The sequence below is a fragment of the Heptranchias perlo genome, chromosome 17 (assembly GCF_035084215.1).
Source record: "Heptranchias perlo isolate sHepPer1 chromosome 17, sHepPer1.hap1, whole genome shotgun sequence".
In the NCBI taxonomy this organism is placed as follows: Eukaryota; Metazoa; Chordata; class Chondrichthyes; order Hexanchiformes; family Hexanchidae; genus Heptranchias; species Heptranchias perlo.
The window spans coordinates 26741689-26760794 of NC_090341.1; the positions used below are offsets into that span (position 1 = coordinate 26741689).

The 19106-nt window shown below is 42.5% G+C and overlaps 1 protein-coding gene across 1 annotated transcript in view; it reads right to left on the reverse strand.

Annotated features, from left to right (window-relative positions):
• Positions 1-19106, reverse strand: part of dnah12 (dynein, axonemal, heavy chain 12) — a 239166-nt gene that overhangs the window by 36396 nt on the left and 183664 nt on the right. The window contains exons 56-60 of the mRNA XM_067998764.1: positions 15322-15536; positions 13999-14191; positions 8238-8430; positions 6161-6333; positions 4155-4295 (exon numbers count right to left, since the gene is read on the reverse strand). Of these exons, the coding sequence (XP_067854865.1) occupies positions 4155-4295; positions 6161-6333; positions 8238-8430; positions 13999-14191; positions 15322-15536 (915 nt within the window). The remainder of the gene's footprint in view (positions 1-4154; positions 4296-6160; positions 6334-8237; positions 8431-13998; positions 14192-15321; positions 15537-19106) is intronic.

Consider the following 19106-nt stretch of genomic DNA (forward strand, 5'->3'; position numbering starts at 1 on the left):
CCCCAGCCCCACTGATAAGTATCTCCTCTCAGTGAATCTTTTTTGTACCTCCTCCAATGCCTCTATATTCTTTTTATAATATAGAGACCAGAACTGTGCAAAGTACTGCAAGTGTGGTCTAACCAAGGTTCTATACAAATTTAACATAACTTCTCTGCTTTTCAATTCTATCCCTCTAGAAATGAATCCCAGTGCTTGGTTTGCCTTTTTTATGGCCTTTTTAACCTGCGTCGCTACTTTTAGAGATTTGTGTCACAGAGCACAGGGTAACTGGAGGAGTGGGGAATGGGTGATGGTGTGCCACACCTTTCAAGCAGAGGAAGAGAAGGATGTTGATGGCTTCAGAATTGTGGAACTCAAAACTCATGGGTACTTACCTGAAAAGAACGTCACACCAATAGGCAGACTCAAAGGATGTGCGGTAACTGATGGCTATGACTCTGGAATTTATAGCCTTTATTTTCAGCAAAATCAGGAAAGCTTTTTGTTTGTTGCAGGTATCAATAGGGCATCTAGCAGGTTTAATGGAATCTGTAACAGCCAGCCCCCCAACTCCAAAAACAGCCTGAGACCATTTGGTGACTTTACCTCCAAAGACTGCTGCCCTGGTGGCAATAGGAGACAGATTAGATAGCACCCTTTACGTTGGCTTTCAGACACTTCAGGGCTGGGATGCAGGTAGCGGTGTCAGGATCTGATATTAAAGCTGCCAGCTGACTGATCAGCAGGGATACAGATCCAGGGCCCAGTAGAACATTGACGAATGAAGGCGTGAGGCCACTATTTCTTAGGACAATAAGCACATGCTAGGCATCCGAGCACCATTCAAGTGGCACATAGGAGGCAATACCGGGATGTTCAGCACAAGTGCCAGAGATGCAGCCATCAGCAGTTCCCTCCCATGCCCAAGCTTCCACGAGGAGGGCCACCTCAGTCCCATGAGCCTTTTGTAACATAGGAGCAGCTAGACTCCTCTCACAAAATTGGCTCTTGGGTTGCACATAGGAGAACATAAGAACATAAGAAATAGGAGCAGGAGTAGGCCAATCGGCCCTTCGAGCCTGCTCCACCATTTAATAAGATCATGGCTGATCTGATCCTAACCTCAAATCTAAATTCATGTCCAATTTCCTGCCCGCTCCCCGTAACCCCTAATTCCCTTTACTTCTAGGAAACTGTCTATTTCTGTTTTAAATTTATTTAATGATGTAGCTTCCACAGCTTCATGGGGCAGCAAATTCCACAGACCTACCACCCTCTGAGTGAAGAAGTTTCCCCTCATCTCAGTTTTGAAAGAGCAGCCCCTTATTCTAAGATTATGCCCCCTAGTTCTAGTTTCACCCATCCTTGGGAACATCCTCACCACATCCACCCGATCAAGCCCCTTCACAATCTTATATGTTTCAATAAGATCGCCTCTCATTCTTCTGAACTCCAATGAGCAGTAGAATATTAGAAAGATGGGCATATTTAATCAACCAAGGAAAAGCGTGTTGTGGGAAAAAAGTAAGATTACTTGTAATAGAGGAAAAGGTACACTTATTTAATGCTTAGCTAATTATGCAGATTATAGTCAAACCGGAAAGGGTGCACTTATGTTGTGCTCAGTTCATTCATATTTGTTGGTCATGTTTGGCCAAAGTGGTCTGATGTGATGTGCTATGATGATGTAGGATGGATACTAGATTGTGGGTTTTGTAATTTATGTTAAATTGGAGGATAGGGAGTAATAGCAACGGTGACAAAGGGAGACAGAGAACATTGCACATTTAGTTCTGAGGCACCTTGCAGCCATCACTAAGAACTCCTCTGAGTGACTATCTTCCTGATGCTAGGGCTATCTCCCCGGGACCATCCACACCCAGTCCTTTTTGGAATGACAAAATTATGCAGAGCAAGCTACAACTAAGCAGGATACACGCTCTGGAGCATATCACAGAGCCCCTCCTGACCTATCAAGGCAGTGAAGAAGCCTCTTTAGGAGCCATATGGTTCTCTCAGCACACATCTGGTCGAGGCATATTCCTCGTTGTAGGGTTCCTCATCTGCTGTCTTGCAAATCTTAGTAGGGTCATTATCCACGGCAGCAAGAGGCGCATCTCATCACCCATAAACCATCTGTTTACATGACTACCTTCCTGGAAGAGCTCAAGGAGGCCCCTCCTTATCTCTGTAACCTCCTCCAGCCCTACGACCTTCAGAGATCTCTGCGCTTCTCCAATTCTTGTCTCCTGCGCATCCCCGATTTTAATTGTCCACCATTGGCGGCCATGCCTTCAGTTGCCTAGGCCGTAAGCTCTGGAATTTCCTCCCAAAATCTCTCCGCCTTTCTACCTCTCCTCCTTTAAGACGCTCTTTAAAACCTACTTCTTTGACCAAGCTTTTGGTCACATGTCATAATATCACATGTGGCTCGGTGTCAAATTTTGTTTGAAAGTCACTCCTGTGAAGCGCCTTGGGATGTTTTACTACGTCACAGGCGCTATATAAATGCAGGTTGTTGTTGTTATTGAGGATGAATGCATCATGGCAACTACCAGCAAATCTAGCATTCACGTGAAGGATTCTTAGCATCTAGACATTCAGTGCTCCTTTATATTAAGAAAATTGAGCAGATTAATGGTAGAAACTTACAGTGCTATGTGCGTACCATATATTGCACCCTGCACAATGGGGAACTCAGCAATACGATAAAATTGGATGGCCCTATCATGCAGTTCTCATGGAAAGTGCATCAGTTAACTGATGTGCGCTTGTCTGGACAGCACCCTCTGTGATATTACACAAGTCCCTCACGGCTGTCTGAAATGAGTCTGTGGCATAAAAATTGAGTGAGGGTTATCACTTTCATAGTCACAGGTAGAGTTGTCCAGGTGGATGACCTTGGCCATAAGCCTTCATGTAGTAGCTGGCACAGCTTCCCACTACTTCTTTAGTGAAGCAAGCCCTACTCTTGTAGAACAACCTTCTCACGTGAATTCCTCATTGACATCTGTGCAGCCTATAAATTCTTTGGGAGAGACTATCTTCCTTAGATGCAGCCTCACTCTCCTTTCCTCCATCCTCCATCCTGCACTCCTCCATTAAATTTGCAAACAATGGAATCCTGATACTCAGAATTTCCCAGTGTGGGTGGGGGCAAAAATATCCCAGTGGTCTCACAGGCCCTCAGACTATCAGAGGCTCGTCCAGCTCAATCCAGATTCAAGGCAAAAAAAAATGCTTTAAATGCTCCTTTGTAACTCCAGCATGTTGCTTTTAAAAGTTTCTTCAGGCTGCAAGATCCAAAGTTACCCATTTCCACCAATCTTAGATGTTGCTGGTAACAAGTATGTCTCTTTTAACTCGTCTTAAATATTCATGGTGTAATGGGGTTGCAAATCAGGGGATTTGGGGACTCCAGTATATTCCTCCTCATTCTAAGGAGCTCCCAGCAGCATTGGCAAGCACTAACGCGGAAGGTCCAGATCACAATGGAAACTGCAGCGTTGCTTTATGGTGTTGAAACCAGACCGAAATGGGTTGCACTCCATTAATGCCAGTTCATTCATTTTAAGCCACCAACTCGCTAAAAATAGCAAGTAAATTCAGGGTCCTGATCTCTATTCTTTATTATTGAAGCTAACATTATTAGTCACAGGGATATATTTCAGTAGTATTCTTCTCAACTGTGAAGGGCAATAGAAAAGTGGTTCATCCAATTTGAATGGAGATAATCAGGTTGTGGACTCATTGCATTTCTGACACTGGGTCTTGCTACTTCCTTGTCCAGCTGGATTTTGAACTACTAACAAACAATAATTTATCCCAAAGTAGGATAACCACAAAAGTATTGGAATCTACCAAACCTGAAGAAGATTACTTCCAGTCATAAAGCATGAAAGCACAGCATTCACAGCTGTATTTCCAAGCTACTCTTTGGTTTTAATTAAAATGCAGCATTGAACTATTTTTCACATTGTTCTATGAAACCATGTTATGTTAAAATTGAAAACAGCCACAAAACAGATTAAGTTATTTTTATTTGTGCTATTCAGTTCACTGCATATTTAAATGGGTAACATCTTTCATTCTTTATTGTTGTCAATAAAATACATCTGCTGAAAATTACTAACCGTAATTTGAGAGAGGATTTTGTGAATACAGATACTTACAAGAGCAGATTACTGCACAACAGGAAGGAAAAGAGCAACTTGTCCTTCTCAAACAGAGAGCGACAGACATTGGAGTACAGATTGTATGTGAAGTGATCGTTCAGATAACGAAGCCGCTTCTCCAAGATTTTTGACTTATTACTAGTGAGAAAAGAGAAGACTGAAGATTATGAAATCTGATCATGAACCACTGTTATTATATTATATTCTACAGTATGGGTGTCCAAACTTTTTGTCTTAGTCGGCCAATTAGTTCACATCATGGAGATTGGCAAGCTACATATCAACAATAGCAATATAAAGGATCAAATTTATGGAATGCTTTAATTTAGAACATAAAACTTTCAATTGTTAGAAAAATGATTTTTTTTTTAAAAAAGAACATTTTCTTTTACTTAATGCCTTTCATCTTTCTCATCATCTGGCCTGTAGAATTTATCAGTAATTTAGCTTAATTTGCTTCTTTTTGGTAATAAGACAGGCTATTTCATTTTCTCATAACTCAATATAGTTAATATACAGTCTTATACTATCAAACTAAAAAAACAGAAAATGCTGGAACCCAAAAGGGTTATATCCAAAATATTAACTTGCCTTTTTACAGATGCCAACTGGGCCATTTCTGTTTCAGATTTCCAGCATTTGAAATCTTTTTTGTTTGTACATTTTCACACTGTTACTTACCAATCTTTTAGAGTTAATTTCTAAGCTTTCCAGATCCTAAAACTATACCCAGAATTGATGTACTGCTTCGCTCCCTATTAATGTGCATGTCTCGATGTGCGTGACACAGTCTACTGTCCCTTCCTGTTAGGCAGGCCTTTAATTTAAACCTTTCCTTTCTGATGTGCTCGCTCTGCTACATACTGTATTCATGATGTTTTCTCCCTCCAATGTGCTGGCTGCGATCTGCTTTCCCTCCTCATCTGTTATCCCAATTTGTTTTGCATCCACATTTGTCTTCCCATCCATCTGCTCTTCATCGCCCACGTGCTAGGCCAATCTTCTCTTCCTTGTAATGTACTGGCTCCTGATCTACTCTTCTTTCCCAATGTGTCAGCCCCCAATTTGCCTTCTTTCCCCCCCGCCCACGTGCTGACTCTTTCCCTTCTGCTTTCTTTCCACATTTTCTGGCTCCCCCCAATCTACTCATGTAATCTGCTCTCTCTCCCCATTTGCTGGCTACAGCTCAATCTGCTCTCTGTCTCCCATGTGTAAGGGCATTATGCACTCCCTTTTTGATGTATTGGCCCCTGATCTGCCTCCCGCTTGTGCTGGTCCCTATCTACTCTTCCTCTCTGATGTTCTGACCCAAACTGCTCTCCCTTCAAATTTACTACCACTTTGTCTCCCATCTGTTCTTCCTGATGTGCTAGCTCATATTCCTGCTGTCTCTGATTTTCTGGCTCCAATGTCCTGGTTTCCCTTGTCTGCTTGCTTGGTTCCCACCCTACCCGACCTGCTGGCTTCTGCTTTTCTTGATCTTCCCAACCTCTTCTGCCCTGGTTACATTTCTTGCTCCACTGGAGAATTAGAAAACACATGTTACCTACGTATGACAGAAATTCATACTATGGTACAATCAGACTCAGTAAATTAGGTGAACTTGGATCACAGTACCTAATTCCTACCTCTCATCTATTTTAGTACAGGTTTAGGGGTTAGACACAGGCTCTAAAGAGCCAATGATCTAACTTTACTCATGTGGATCACTGTCACAACAACAGTCAAGAAGCTCAACACCATCCAGGACAAAGCAGTCTGCTTGATCAGCATCCCTGCCATGGGACGTAATATTCATCTCCCCCAACTTGCAAGATTCTAAAACTTTTTTAACCATCTGAGATTTCCCTGTTTCCCTCCCTCCCCCACAACCCACCCCCTGTCTTGCCTAGGCCATGCACCACCTGTGGCCAGGAGGGCAGGCTCCCAGCCCTACATCTAATTGTGATTCTTTCAAACAGAGTTAAAACAATACAAATTTCCTGGAGTTTTGATATTCCTACCTGTCATGTATAGAATGGACGTAGAGGTTGACAAACCAGCTCAGGGAGTACTGGTACATAGGATCAATGTTGGCCAGGTCTGCAATGCTGAAGAAAAGGATGGCAGAATGCTTAGCAATTGCTCTGTATCCTTCTCGAGATTCTGCAATCTTCAGTTCAGTCCTCTCAGCAACCTGAAACAGACAAATATTTAATATAAAGCGGACAAAATGCACAGAACAGCTGAAAATTCTGCCGGTAATTGTACCAGTGATTTTACTCTCACCTTCATTGTGGCACTGAAAATGCAAACTTAGTGATGAATAACAAACCAGAATCTGACTGTAAGGGAACATCTTGCTAATGGTGACCATAACATGATTGAATTTGATATTAGGTTTGAGAGGGAGAAGCAAGATTCATAAACCAAGATTTTAAATTTAAGTAAGGCAAACTTTGAAGGGATGAGAAATAAATTGACCACAGTAAATTGGGCTGAGCTGTTAATGGGTATGGACAAAAAGTGGGAAGTATTCAAAGAAGTATTTGGTACGGTACAAAACTAGTACATACCACTAAAAGGCAAAAGTTTCACATGTGCAGTTAAGCAACCAAGGTCAACAAACAAGGTAAGAGACAGTATTACGCTAAAAGAAAAGGCTTACACAAATGTAAGGAAAAGTGGAAATCCAGTAGACTGGGATAGCTATAAAAAATAAAGGGATACAAAGAAAGTAATAGGTGCAAAAAGGGAGTATGAACAAAAACTTGCAAGAGATATCAAAGCTAAAAGTAAAAGATTTTATAAATATATTAGGAGAGAGTGGTAAGGGGGAATGTGGGCCCAGTAAAGACAGATGCAGATGAGACTATATTGGAAAATAAGGAAATAGCAGACTCGTTAAATAAATAATTTGTATCCTTTTTCACAAGAGTATAGAATAGCAGCAGTACAAGGGAACCTAAAAATAAATCAAGAGGAGGAACCTAGTGAATTTAATAGAAGTAAGAAAATGGTAATGACAAAAATAATGGGACTTAAGGTAGATATATCTCCAGGACCTGATGGCGTCCACCATAGGGTTTTAAAAGAAACAGGCGGGAAAATTACAGATGCGTTTTGTCATAATTTTCCAAAGCTCTCTAGATTCAGAAATTGTGCCTTTGGATTGAAAAATTGCAAATGTCACTCCATTATTTAAGATAGAAAGGAGGAAGAAACCAGTAAAGTACAGGTCATGGAGGGTGTACAGCGCAGATTTACCAGAATGATACCGTGGCTAAAAAGGTTAAATTATGATGTCAGGTTGCATAAACCTGGGTTGTATTCTCTTGAGTTGAGACGGTTGAGGGGTGATCTAATTGAGGTGTTTAAAATGATAAAAGGTTTTGATTGATACAGAGTAGTTATTTCCTTTGGTGGGGGAATCCAGAACAAGGGGGCACAATCTTAAAGTTAGAGCTAGGTCATCAGGAGTGAAATCAGGAAGCACTTTTTCACTCAAAGGGTAGTGGAAATGTGGAATTCTCTCCCCCAAAAGAGATTGATATATTTCTGTGAGGCAAGGGTATCGAGGGATATGGAGCAAAGGAGTTGAAGTGCAGATCAGACATGATCTAAATGAGTGGTAGAACAATTTTGAGGGGCTGAATGGCCTGCCTACTCCTGTTCCTATGCACAGTAACGTTTAATCATTCATAAAGACTGTCTCATCAAATTGGATTTAAATGTAGGTTTTCTTTGAACTGAGTACCTTGTGTAAAATTACCAGAGGCCAGTGTCTCACGTTAGTTTTATTTAGTTTTCATCTTGAAAATTATTCACTTGGGAATCTGAACTTGCTATATTAATTTTATTCCCCCTATTATACCCTGTGCCTGGCACCATTTCCCAATTAAGGGAGTCAGCTACACCCAGGTTCCTACTAATGCAACATTTTGACCATCTAATTTATCATTATGATCAATTAAAAATGCCATATGTTGATATGCAATGATTTTCTCCCCACTCCAACTAAAAAAAAATCCAATTTAGAGTGACTATAAAAAACAAGCACTGAATAACCCTAAAACATACAGTTCTTTCTCAGATTCTTACCTGCTGTTTCTTAGTAATCTCATTAGACATAATTTTAGCAGAGTCCAAGATTTTAATGGCACTCTCATCTTCCAGGATGTTTCCTTCAGAGCCCTCAAGGGTCTCAAGGATTTTATCTTCAATTTCCTTCAGATGTTTCTTATTGGCCGCAGACTGCAGGATCAGTGCATTCCGCTCTTCCTCCAGCTCAGGCCTGGTCAGACAAATTGAAAGCATTTATATAGCACTTCACAACATCAGGATGTCCCGAAGCACATCAAAGCCAATAAAGTACTTTTGAAGTATCACCATTGTAATGTAGGGAAACAAAGAAGTCAATTTGTGCACAGCAAAGACCCACAAACTGAAATTAGATAAATGATCAGGTAATCTGTTTTAGATGATGCTCATTGAGAATAAATGTTGGCCAGGACTTCTCTGTTGTTCTTCGAATAGTGCCTTGGGATCTTTTCCATCCACCTGAGAGGGCAGCTGGAGCCTCGGTTTAACATCTTATCCAAAAGTACTCCCTCGGTACTGTACTGAAGTTTCAGCCTAGATTATGAACTCAAGTGTCTGGAACAGAGATTGAACCCATGACCTTCTGGACCAGAGCCGAGAGTACGACCACTGAGGCAAGACTGACACACTGATAAGTAGAGTATTAAACAGAGTTTATAAAGCCATTGTAAAATTCAAAATGATGATATATCTGATAATGCATGGCCACACTTGCAAGAATAAACAGTAACCTCACTCCCTATGATCACGGGTTTAATTATTGTGCTGTATGATATTGTTTGAGTATTGTTATAATTGGATTAATTCACTGGAAAATTGAAAAAAAGCAACAAATCTGGTAGCAAAGTGCACCAAAATGCTGTACCAACAGACTATTGTTTTAAAAAAATGCAATACAAAAATTTAAATAAATGAAAAATACAAGAACCTAAGTGCCTTTTACCAACTGCAAGTTTCTTATTAACTAATACTTTGGGGTGCTCCAGTGTATTGGAGTGCTGCGATGTGGTGAGCAGTGGGTCCAGCTTTTCTATCCACAGTTCACCGTATTGTTACATTCCCAATGTCAGTGGTGCCATTTAGGCAAAGTGCCAAATATCAATCAGCAACTTCAGTAAGGTAATATACATCGTACGATGGGGGAGAGAAGCCGTTAGTTGCTATAGTGCTTCCACCTTCCCAGGACTAGACTCATGGGGCTCGATGTTAGCAGGGCTGCGGGTTCGTGGCAGGGGAGCTATTGGGCGCGTGGGTAACGCGCCAGGTGAAATTAGTCAGCCCCCCGCGCGATCGCAGCCCAATTGGATCCACTTACCTGGTATTCCGGGTTCCCCACTGCTGATCTGCGCGTCGGGCGGACTGCGCATGCGCAGTAAGCTCTGTCAGCTGGAGGAGCTCTATTTAAAGGGGCAGTCCTCCACTGACAGATGCTGCAACAAATAGAAAAAATTACAGCAAGGCTGCTCCCAGTTTAATGATGCCTCACTCCAGGTATCATTAGATGGGGTGAGGAGGAGGGGGAGGACAGAGATCTTCCCCCCGGCGGGCGGGAGGAAGCGGCCTGCCTCTGCCACCAGGAAGGCCTGGCTCGAGGTGGCAGAGGAGGTCACCTGCACCACCAACATATCGCCCACCTGCATACAGTGCAGGAGGTGCTGCAATGACCTAAGTAGGTCAGCCAAAGTGAGTACACTTACTCATTCCCCTCCACTCCGTCTGCCACATCTCCTTCTGCACTGCCAACACTACTCTATCACATCACCCCTCATACCCACTCAAACCTCATCCTCATCTTACCTGCACTTACTCACCTCGCCAGTACTCATCCCACCACTACCACTCAACCCAATCCTCATACAATCTCATGGCTCTATCTCATACTCACCCTCTCATGCATCTCTTTCATGGTCAGCCTCACTCTCAACCTGCCACTACCTGTGCTGCAGCCACAGGGCATGCATCACATATGTGCAGTAGGAAGCGTAAGGCAAACGTGTCGTGAGCATGAAGGGGATGCACAAGGGTGTTTGAGGGTTTGTCATGGTTTTTACTTATATTGAATTTCTGACCAACTCACATTACATATTGTATTGGCACCACTATAGAATCATAGAAGTTTACAACATGGAAACAGGCCCTTCAGCCCAACATATCCATGTCGCCCAGTTTATACCACTAAGTTAGTCCCAACTGCCTGCACTTGGCCCATATCCCTCTATACCCATCTTACCCATGTAACTGTCCAAATGCTTTTTAAAAGACAAAATTGTACCCACCACTACTACTGCCTCTGGCAGCTCGTTCCAGACACTCACCACCATTTGAGTGAAAAAATTGCCCCTCTGGACCCTTTTGTATCTCTCCCCTCTCACCTTAAATCGATGCCCCCTCGTTATAGACTCCCCTACCTTTGGGAAAAGATTTTGACTATCTACCTTATCTATGCCCCTCATTATTTTATAGACTTCTATAAGATCACCCCTAAACCTCCTACTCTCCAGGGAAAAAAGTCCCAGTCTATCCAACCTCTCCCTACAAGTCAAACCATCAAGTCCCGATAGCATCCTAGTAAATCTTTTCTGCACTCTTTCTAGTTTAATCATATCCTTTCTATAATAGGGTGACCAGAACTGTACACAGTATTCCAAGTGTGGCCTTACTAATGTCTTGTACAACTTCAACAAGACATCCCAACTCCTGTATTCAATGTTCTGACCAATGAAACCAAGCATGCTGAATGCCTTCTTCACCACCCTATCCACCTGTGACTCCACTTTCAAGGAGCTATGAACCTGTACTCCAAGATCTCTTTGTTCTATAACTCTCCCCAACGCCCTACCATTAACGGAGTAGGTCCTGGCCCGATTCGATCTACCAAAATGCATCACCTCACATTTATCTAAATTAAACTCCATCTGCCATTCATCGGCCCACTGGCCCAATTTATCAAGATCTCGTTGCAAACCTAGATAACCTTCTTCACTGTCCACAATGCCACCAATCTTGGCGTCATCTGCAAACTTTCTAACCATGCCTCCTAAATTCTCATCCAAATCATTAATATAAATAACAAATAACAGCAGACCCAGCACTGATCCCTGAGGCACACCGCTGGTCACAGGCCTCCAGTTTGAAAAACAACCCTCTACAACCACCCTCTGTCTTCTGTTGTCAATCCAATTTTGTATCCAATTGGCTACCTCACCTTGGATCCCGTGAGATTTAAACTTATGTAACAACCTACCATGCGGTACCTTGTCAAAGGTTTTGCTGAAGTCCATGTAGACCACGTCTACTGCACAGCCCTCATCTATCTTCTTGGTTACCCCTTCAAAAAACTCAATCAAATTCGTGAGACATGATTTTCCTCTCACAAAACCATGCTGACTGTTCCTAATCAGTCCCTGCAGATCCTGTCTCTCAGAATACCCTCTAACAACTTACCCACTACCGATGTCAGGCTCACCGGTCTGTAGTTCCCAGGCTTTTCCCTGCCGCCCTTCTTAAACAAAGGCACAACATTTGCTACCCTCCAATCTTCAGGCACCTCACCTGTACTGCCACGTCTTTGCGAATCTGGTCTGGTTTGTGCAATAATGCCCTTTCCTGAGGATCACAATGAAGACCTACAACTGATGACACCCATTGTGTCACTGCAGAGTAGGTGTAGGTGTATTTGCAGCTGGGAGTGTTTCCCCCAGTATGGGAAACAGTCTCAGTTCAGTGTAAAATCCCACCCCTCCTAATAAAACAGCGCAATCAGGTCTGTAAATGACCTGAATGAGCAACATAAATACTTTCAAGTGGCATCCCGCTGGCTTTAATTGCCTGCGGGATTCCCACCAGCGGGGGCTGCGCGCGCACGCCAGGGCGTCAGTGGGGAACCCGGAAGTGGGCGGGCTGGAGCCGGGCTCCGGTCCCGCTCTGGGATTCCCCGATTTTCAGAGCCCCCCCGCCAGGTACGCACCCGATAGCGGGTGCTAAAATGATGCCCATGATTGTCTTTTAATTCTTCCTTCTTAGGTGCTCTTGAGGTTGTGTGGTTGTGTTGTTTGTGGGTCACTGAAGATGTCCCGAATGCATTTTTTTCTTCTCTGATGGTCTAGCATTGCCATGTGGTTATAGGGGTGAGTGATCTCTGTCCTGGGGGCGGATGTAGGAGAGGAATTCACTCGGGCGCAATAGTATTCTTTACACAATACCATGATTTCAGAAAGCCGACTTGATGCTGAAAGTCTTCTGTTTCCAAAGGAATTCTAGGGACAGTTCTGGAAAAATGGAGATATGAAGGCCCTGGAGGTGCAAGTCCCCCATGGTCCTTGGTTGGGACAATATCAACTTCTTGCTCTGGAAGTTGTGGACATGCACCACAGCGTCGCTGTGCCGCAGTGGATCTGTGGGCATGTGAACCATCATTCTGTGTGCCCTGTGGGCAAGCAGGGATCGGAGGGTGCTCTGGATGAAGGGTATTTTTCTAAAAGCCTTCAAGGATGTCAGAGGTACATATGTTATTGTCTAGATCATGTATCTTTGCGTCATTTCTAGATCCCACTTTAGGAAGTAGGTTACCTGAGTCTGCAGAGTTGTTATCTTGGCCTCATTTTTGCAAACCTGGGATTTCCGTTCATTTATTTGGCATTCCACTCAGGAGTTCATACTGTGGAGCTCACCAATCTCTGCATTGATCTTCTGGATGGTTACAAGAAAACTCTGTGACCTTTGTAATTACTGCCTTTATGCCTGGGTAGTTAGGTTTGATCTATCTGTTCTTGCAATCCAGAGCTGTCTCAATTGCATCACACTAGTTCAAATGGGTGGTATGTGACAGCAGTCCTTGAAAACTGGCGGTGACGGAGTGGGGTTTAAGTGATGCTCCCTGCATTCAGAGGTAGGTCAGTGGGTGGGGTGGGATTTGCTTTGGTGATTGTCACAGAGGGGCAGCTTTGAACAATAGTTGGTGATCGCATGTCCAGTGGAGCTCGTGTCTTCCATGTTGTGAGGGGTATCACTTGGGGGGTGGGGGGGACGGGGGGAGGGGGAAATCATTGGTTGGGTCTCCTTCGGGGGAGATTTGTCGAAGACAAAGCTGGTATGTGCATTCTGCCTTTTGGGAGTTTGGGGGCTGTAAAGCAATGCTCCTTCCTAGTTGTGTTGTTTGGGGTCCTGAAGTAGATCACCTGGGAATGGAAACAAACATTTTGGTCCTGGCTGGGGTATCCATACCAGAAAGTTTTGCGCTTGAGTTTGGGGGTTGAGGACAGTTCTCCTTGGTTGTGAGAGGGCAAGCTTACCGGATATTTGAGAGGATCATTGATTGTGGGGTGGAGGAGGTACTCTGTGGCCAGAGGAGAGGGTTTCGCAGTTTTCAGAAAAAAGCCTCTGGGAACGCTCTGCAGCCACTGAGATTAGGGCTGCAGAATTTGTTTCAGTGGGTCGGCAAGAGTGGGTCACTGGTCCAATATTATATTGATTGTGATACTCATTTCCTATCACAGCTGGGAAAATTCACAGTCTTAATACATAATTACGATCTACTACAGGAAAAGAGACATAAAAATTAACATCTATCAAAAGGAGAAGCATAAAAAAGGGAAAATAGTTATTTCTAATGCATTAAGAATTATTGTCATAAACCAAATATTTTACACTGTTGTTTTGCCACACTTGTCAGGCAATGACAGCTGACGATACAATAATAAGCTATTTGAATTGTCATTTCAGTAAAGTAAAAAAATTAGAGTTTGGAAATGGCTGAATATACCTCTCCTTAGCAACAACGATTCCCAACAGCTGGTCCTCAAGCCCCTCAGGGGTGATCATAAAGTTGAGCAGGGAAACCTTTGTTGCCAGCTCTGGTAAGTAGTGTGGATTTCTCAGCTTTGTTGTTATGTAGAGTCGGAAATCAGTTGAATACTCAATAACTAGCTCGCCGAGTTTGATAGATTCCACACCAGCTGAAAATAAAAGGAAAAAAAACTTCATGGAGGCTCCTTTTCAAGTGTTTGATAAACAAACAAGCAAACATCTTATCTGAGAAACAACAACATTCCGTGCAAAACCACAGCTCAGGCTTAAAAAAACTTTTCAAAATTCCTTTTTAAAGTGGACATTTTTTTTGAACATTGATGATTTTTTAAAAATTAATTCTCGGGATAAGGGCATTGCTGGCAAGGCCAGCGTTTATTGCCCATCCTTAGCTGCCCTTGAGAAGGTGGTGGTGGGCCTTCTTGAACCGCTGGAGTCCATGTAGAAGGTACTCCCACAATTCTGTTGGGTAGGGAGTTCCAGGATTTTGAACCAGCAATGATGAAGGAACGGCGACATATGTCCAAGTTGGGAAGGTGATTGGCAGCCCGTTTTACACCTCTCTCGATTATTATTTCCATTGACTTCAATGGAACGAGCTAGTGATTCACTATCTTCCGTTGTACATCGCACAAAGTCAAATTCTACCCCATGTGCTTATATCACACACAATGCATATAAAACACATCATACAGGGTTGTCATCATTTGTAAAGGAGATATTTACCATTGGTACTGGTCTGAGCTGCTAGACAAATGAATATTAGCTCCTCCATCATCAAAACTATTTTTCATGCCTTCAATTGGCAGTTCACATGAAACCCTTCTCCACTTCGTCCTTCAAATTTCTCGTTTGAATATTTGCTACTACCACCAAGATCTGCACCTGCAGTGGCTCCTATGCCATGGTGATCCAGTTTATAGTATAAATATATGAGTTGACACTGAGACATACATAAGCCAAACAATGTGTGTGTGTGTGAATTGCCAATTTTATTTGATATACTGTGCATGCATCAGCCCAGGTCACTTCACACAAATACTGTTTGGTTTTGGTAAGCAAAAGCAAAACTTGATACCTACATCTGACAAGTGGAAGTGTTGCATTTAAAACAAAAATTAATATGGTTTACATGATTGATAATACTCAGTAATGATATATAATCACTCTACTGCAATTCAGAATAGAAAACAAAGCTTTTGCATCAAATGTTGGGGTGCCCATTTTGAACAAGTAATTTTTGTTTTTAAAATCACGTGTGTCAGTAAGAGTTAGATACCTTGTTTAAAAGTCTGTTTGAGCAAAAGAGGCTCAAGTGAAGGGTCCAGTTCCTCAGCAACATTTTCCAATAGGAGAGGTGTGCCAAACTGGATGCAGTTCTCCAGCGTTCGCATATAATCCATGTCTGTCAGCTTAATAATACTCAGCTTATTTTCACGCTCAGAATTTCTCACCCATTTATTGGCCTGTCCTTGTGGATCAATCATTAATGGCCTGAAATCAATAAAATCACAATAGCAATATACTTTGTCCTTTACAGCAGTAATGGAGACAAATATTTTTCACTGGTGTAGTTTGTATCGTTTCAGTTTACATTTATTATGTTTATATTCTTTTAAAGCAGCATTCTTTTATAACTGATCACAAAGAATCTAAAATTGCTAATGTTGTGATTTGAAAGCTGATTTCAAGCGTAATTTCGCAATGTCAGGATTACTGTGGTAACGATTTACATTTATAAGAGAATGTAAACAAAAATTGCCAAGCTCCTCACTCCACATCACAAGGGTCATAATTCATAATTGTAAATACCACAGCCAAATGAAGAGGGCGAAGGAAGGGAAAAGAGATGGTTCGCATTGTATTCAACTTTGCTAGCGGGTTTATCAAAGTTCTTATTGAGGATTGTGTGCAATCACTTTCAGTTTTTATTGAGTTGAAAAAGATTCAGAAGATGGCAGATTTTTGAATTAATATTTACTAATCTACATTCAGAATTTATTTTTATTTTCAATTTTTTAAATAGCTTACATTTTCTGCTATTTTTATATGGAAGTTTTTTTTGACAAATGTACAATTAGGAATTCAAATAAGCTCTGATGGATCATAGCCGTAATTACAGTAAGATTCCATCTCATGGATAGTTCTTTTTCAACTATCTATGAAACAAAATAAAAGTTTCTCCTCCCATCCCCTACCATCTCTAATAATTCCTTCCAGCAACTCGCCTACAACTGACATAAAACGAATTGGCTTATATTTGCCAGGTTCTGACTTGCTCCATCTTTTATATATAGGCACCACATGAGCCTCTCTCCAGTCCATGGGATTAATCCCAGACCTCAACAAGCTATTAAATATGTGAGCAGAATCTGGCAAAACACAGGCCCCATTTCTTTTACTACTCTGAGGTGAATACCATCAGCTCAAACAACCTTAAGAGTTCTAATCCGAGCCAGGACTAATTCTGCATCAATTTCAATGGATTCAATTTTAGTGAGGCCTACCACTACCTTACTGTCCCGAATAGGGCATCTCTACCCCCACTCTACGCCTTTGTAGAGCCAGGGATTTTTGATGGAGCCAATGTACAACAGGATTCTGTTGCACCCCAATATAAATTCTGTGGAGATTTAGATCGTGCTGAAGAAGTGTTCACCCTCTCTATGGCAGCCACATGCAAATGACGGAGTTAGGATGGGATGACATCATCCATCCTAAATTTCGTTACTTCCCCCTTTCCATCCATCCTTGAGCACGTGCGCCACTATTTAAAAGCTGCAGGTTGCCGGGACTTGTTCATCATGCTAGAAATACTTAGTTAAAGGGAGACTGTTGAGTTGAGATTACTTGTGGAAACTTTTGGCCGTATCTTGGGATTCACTCCGAGTATTTGAAAAAGTACTCAGGAGCTCTTACCAATGGAAAGCACTGTATTTCAAGACAATTACTGAGCTACTATCTGAGGGCTGCACAATGGGCTTCCTACTGAGAATCCCATTTTACATGATCTATACGCTGGAGGAAGAAGAGCAGCAGGAGGCTGAAAGGGAAGCCAAATTAACCAGGCAGCACCAGAGTCGAGCCCGATTGCCCCGACGCTACCCATCCCATATTATGTATAGATCCACATGCACTTTTCAAGGTCTTTCACAGGATCTCTGTCTCAGAAGGTTATGCTTCAGTCATGAAACTTTGGAGGAGCTGTGTTTGTTCCTGTACCCAGATCTGCAATGAAGGTCCACAGAACATACAGCTCTGTCTGTGGCAGAGAAAGGGACCACAGCTCTCAAGCTTTTATCCAACAGGCTGATTTCAGGGAGCCACAGGGGACTTTTGCCAGATCAGCCAATTTGCTGTGCATTCCTCCAAAAGGCAGGTCACCAATAAGGAAAAAGGAAAAGGAAAGGAGTTGTATTTATACGTGCTTTTCATGTCCTCAGGAGTCCCAAAGCACTTCATAGTCAATTAATTACTTTTGAAGTGTAGTCACAGTTGTTCTGTAGGAAAACATGACAGCCAATTTGTGCACAGCAAAGTCCCACAAACAGCAATGAGATAAATGACCAGTTAATCTGTTTTTGGTGGTGTTGGTTAAGGGATAAATGCTCCTCTTCCTATAGTGCCTTCAAATCTTTTATGTCCACGTGAACAAACAAGAACATAAGAACATAAGAAATAGGAACAGGAGTAGGCCAATCGGCCCCTTGAGGCTGCTCCGCCATTCAATAAGATCATGGCTGATCTGATCCTAACCTCAAATCTAAATTCATGTCCAATTTCCTGCCCGCTCCCCGTAACCCCTAATTCCCTTTACTTCTAGGAAACTGTCTATTTCTGTTTTAAATTTATTTAATGATGTAGCTTCCACAGCTTCCTGGGGCAGCAAATCCCACAGACCTACTACCCTCTGAGTGAAGAAGTTTCTCCTCATCTCAGTTTTGAAAGAGCAGCCCCTTATTCTAAGATTATGCCCCCTCATTCTAGTTTCACCCATCCTTGGGAACATCCTTACCGCATCCACCCGATCAAGCCCCTTCACAATCTTATATGTTTCAATAAGATCGCCTCTCATTCTTCTGAACTCCAATGAGTAGAGTCCCAATCTACTCAACCTCGCCTCATATGTCCGCCCCCTCATCCCCGGGATTAACCGAGTGAACCTTCTTTGTACTGCCTCGAGAGCAAGTATGTCTTTTCTTAAGTATGGACACCAAAACTGTATGCAGTATTCCAGGTGCGGTCTCACCAAAACCTTATATAACTGCAGCAATACCTCCCTGTTTTTATATTCTATCCCCCTAGCAATAAAAGCCAACATTCCGTTGGCCTTCTTGATCACCTGCTGCACCTGCATACTAACCTTTTGATTTTCTTGCACTAGGACCCCCAGATCCCTATGTACTGCAGTACTTTCCAGTTTCTTGCCATTAAGATAATAACTTGCTCTCCGATTTTTCCTGCCAAAGTGCATAGCCTCACATTTTCCAATATTGTATTGCATCTGCCAAATCTCCGCCCACTCACCCAGCCTGTCTATATCCCCTTGTAGGTTTTTTATGTCCTCCTCACTCTCTACTTTCCCTCCCATCTTTGTATCATCTGCAAACTTTGATATGTTACACTCGGTCCCCTCCTCCAAATTGTTAATATAGATTGTAAAGAGTTGGGGACCCAGCACCGACCCCTGCGGAACACCACTGGCTACTGGTTGCCAGTCCGAGAATGAACCATTTATCCCAACTCTCTGCTTCCTGTTAGATAACCAATCCTCCACCCATGCCAGAATATTACCAGAAGAGGCACTTTGATACTCAGCATGTCCTCAGTGCTGCACTGAAGTGTTAGCCTAGATGATGGAGATTCATTTCTTTGGGGGTTCTCCAGTTTGTCCACTGTAATGACATTAGAAGAGCCACGGAAACCCTGGGAAAGAGGCATAAATGCAGTACAAGCCATTTTTCCGTGGTTTCTGTAACTCTTCCACCAAAGTTACAGTGGACAAGCGGGAGAACCCCCCACAGAAATTCATCCCCCATGTGTTCAAGTCTTTGGAGTGAAGTC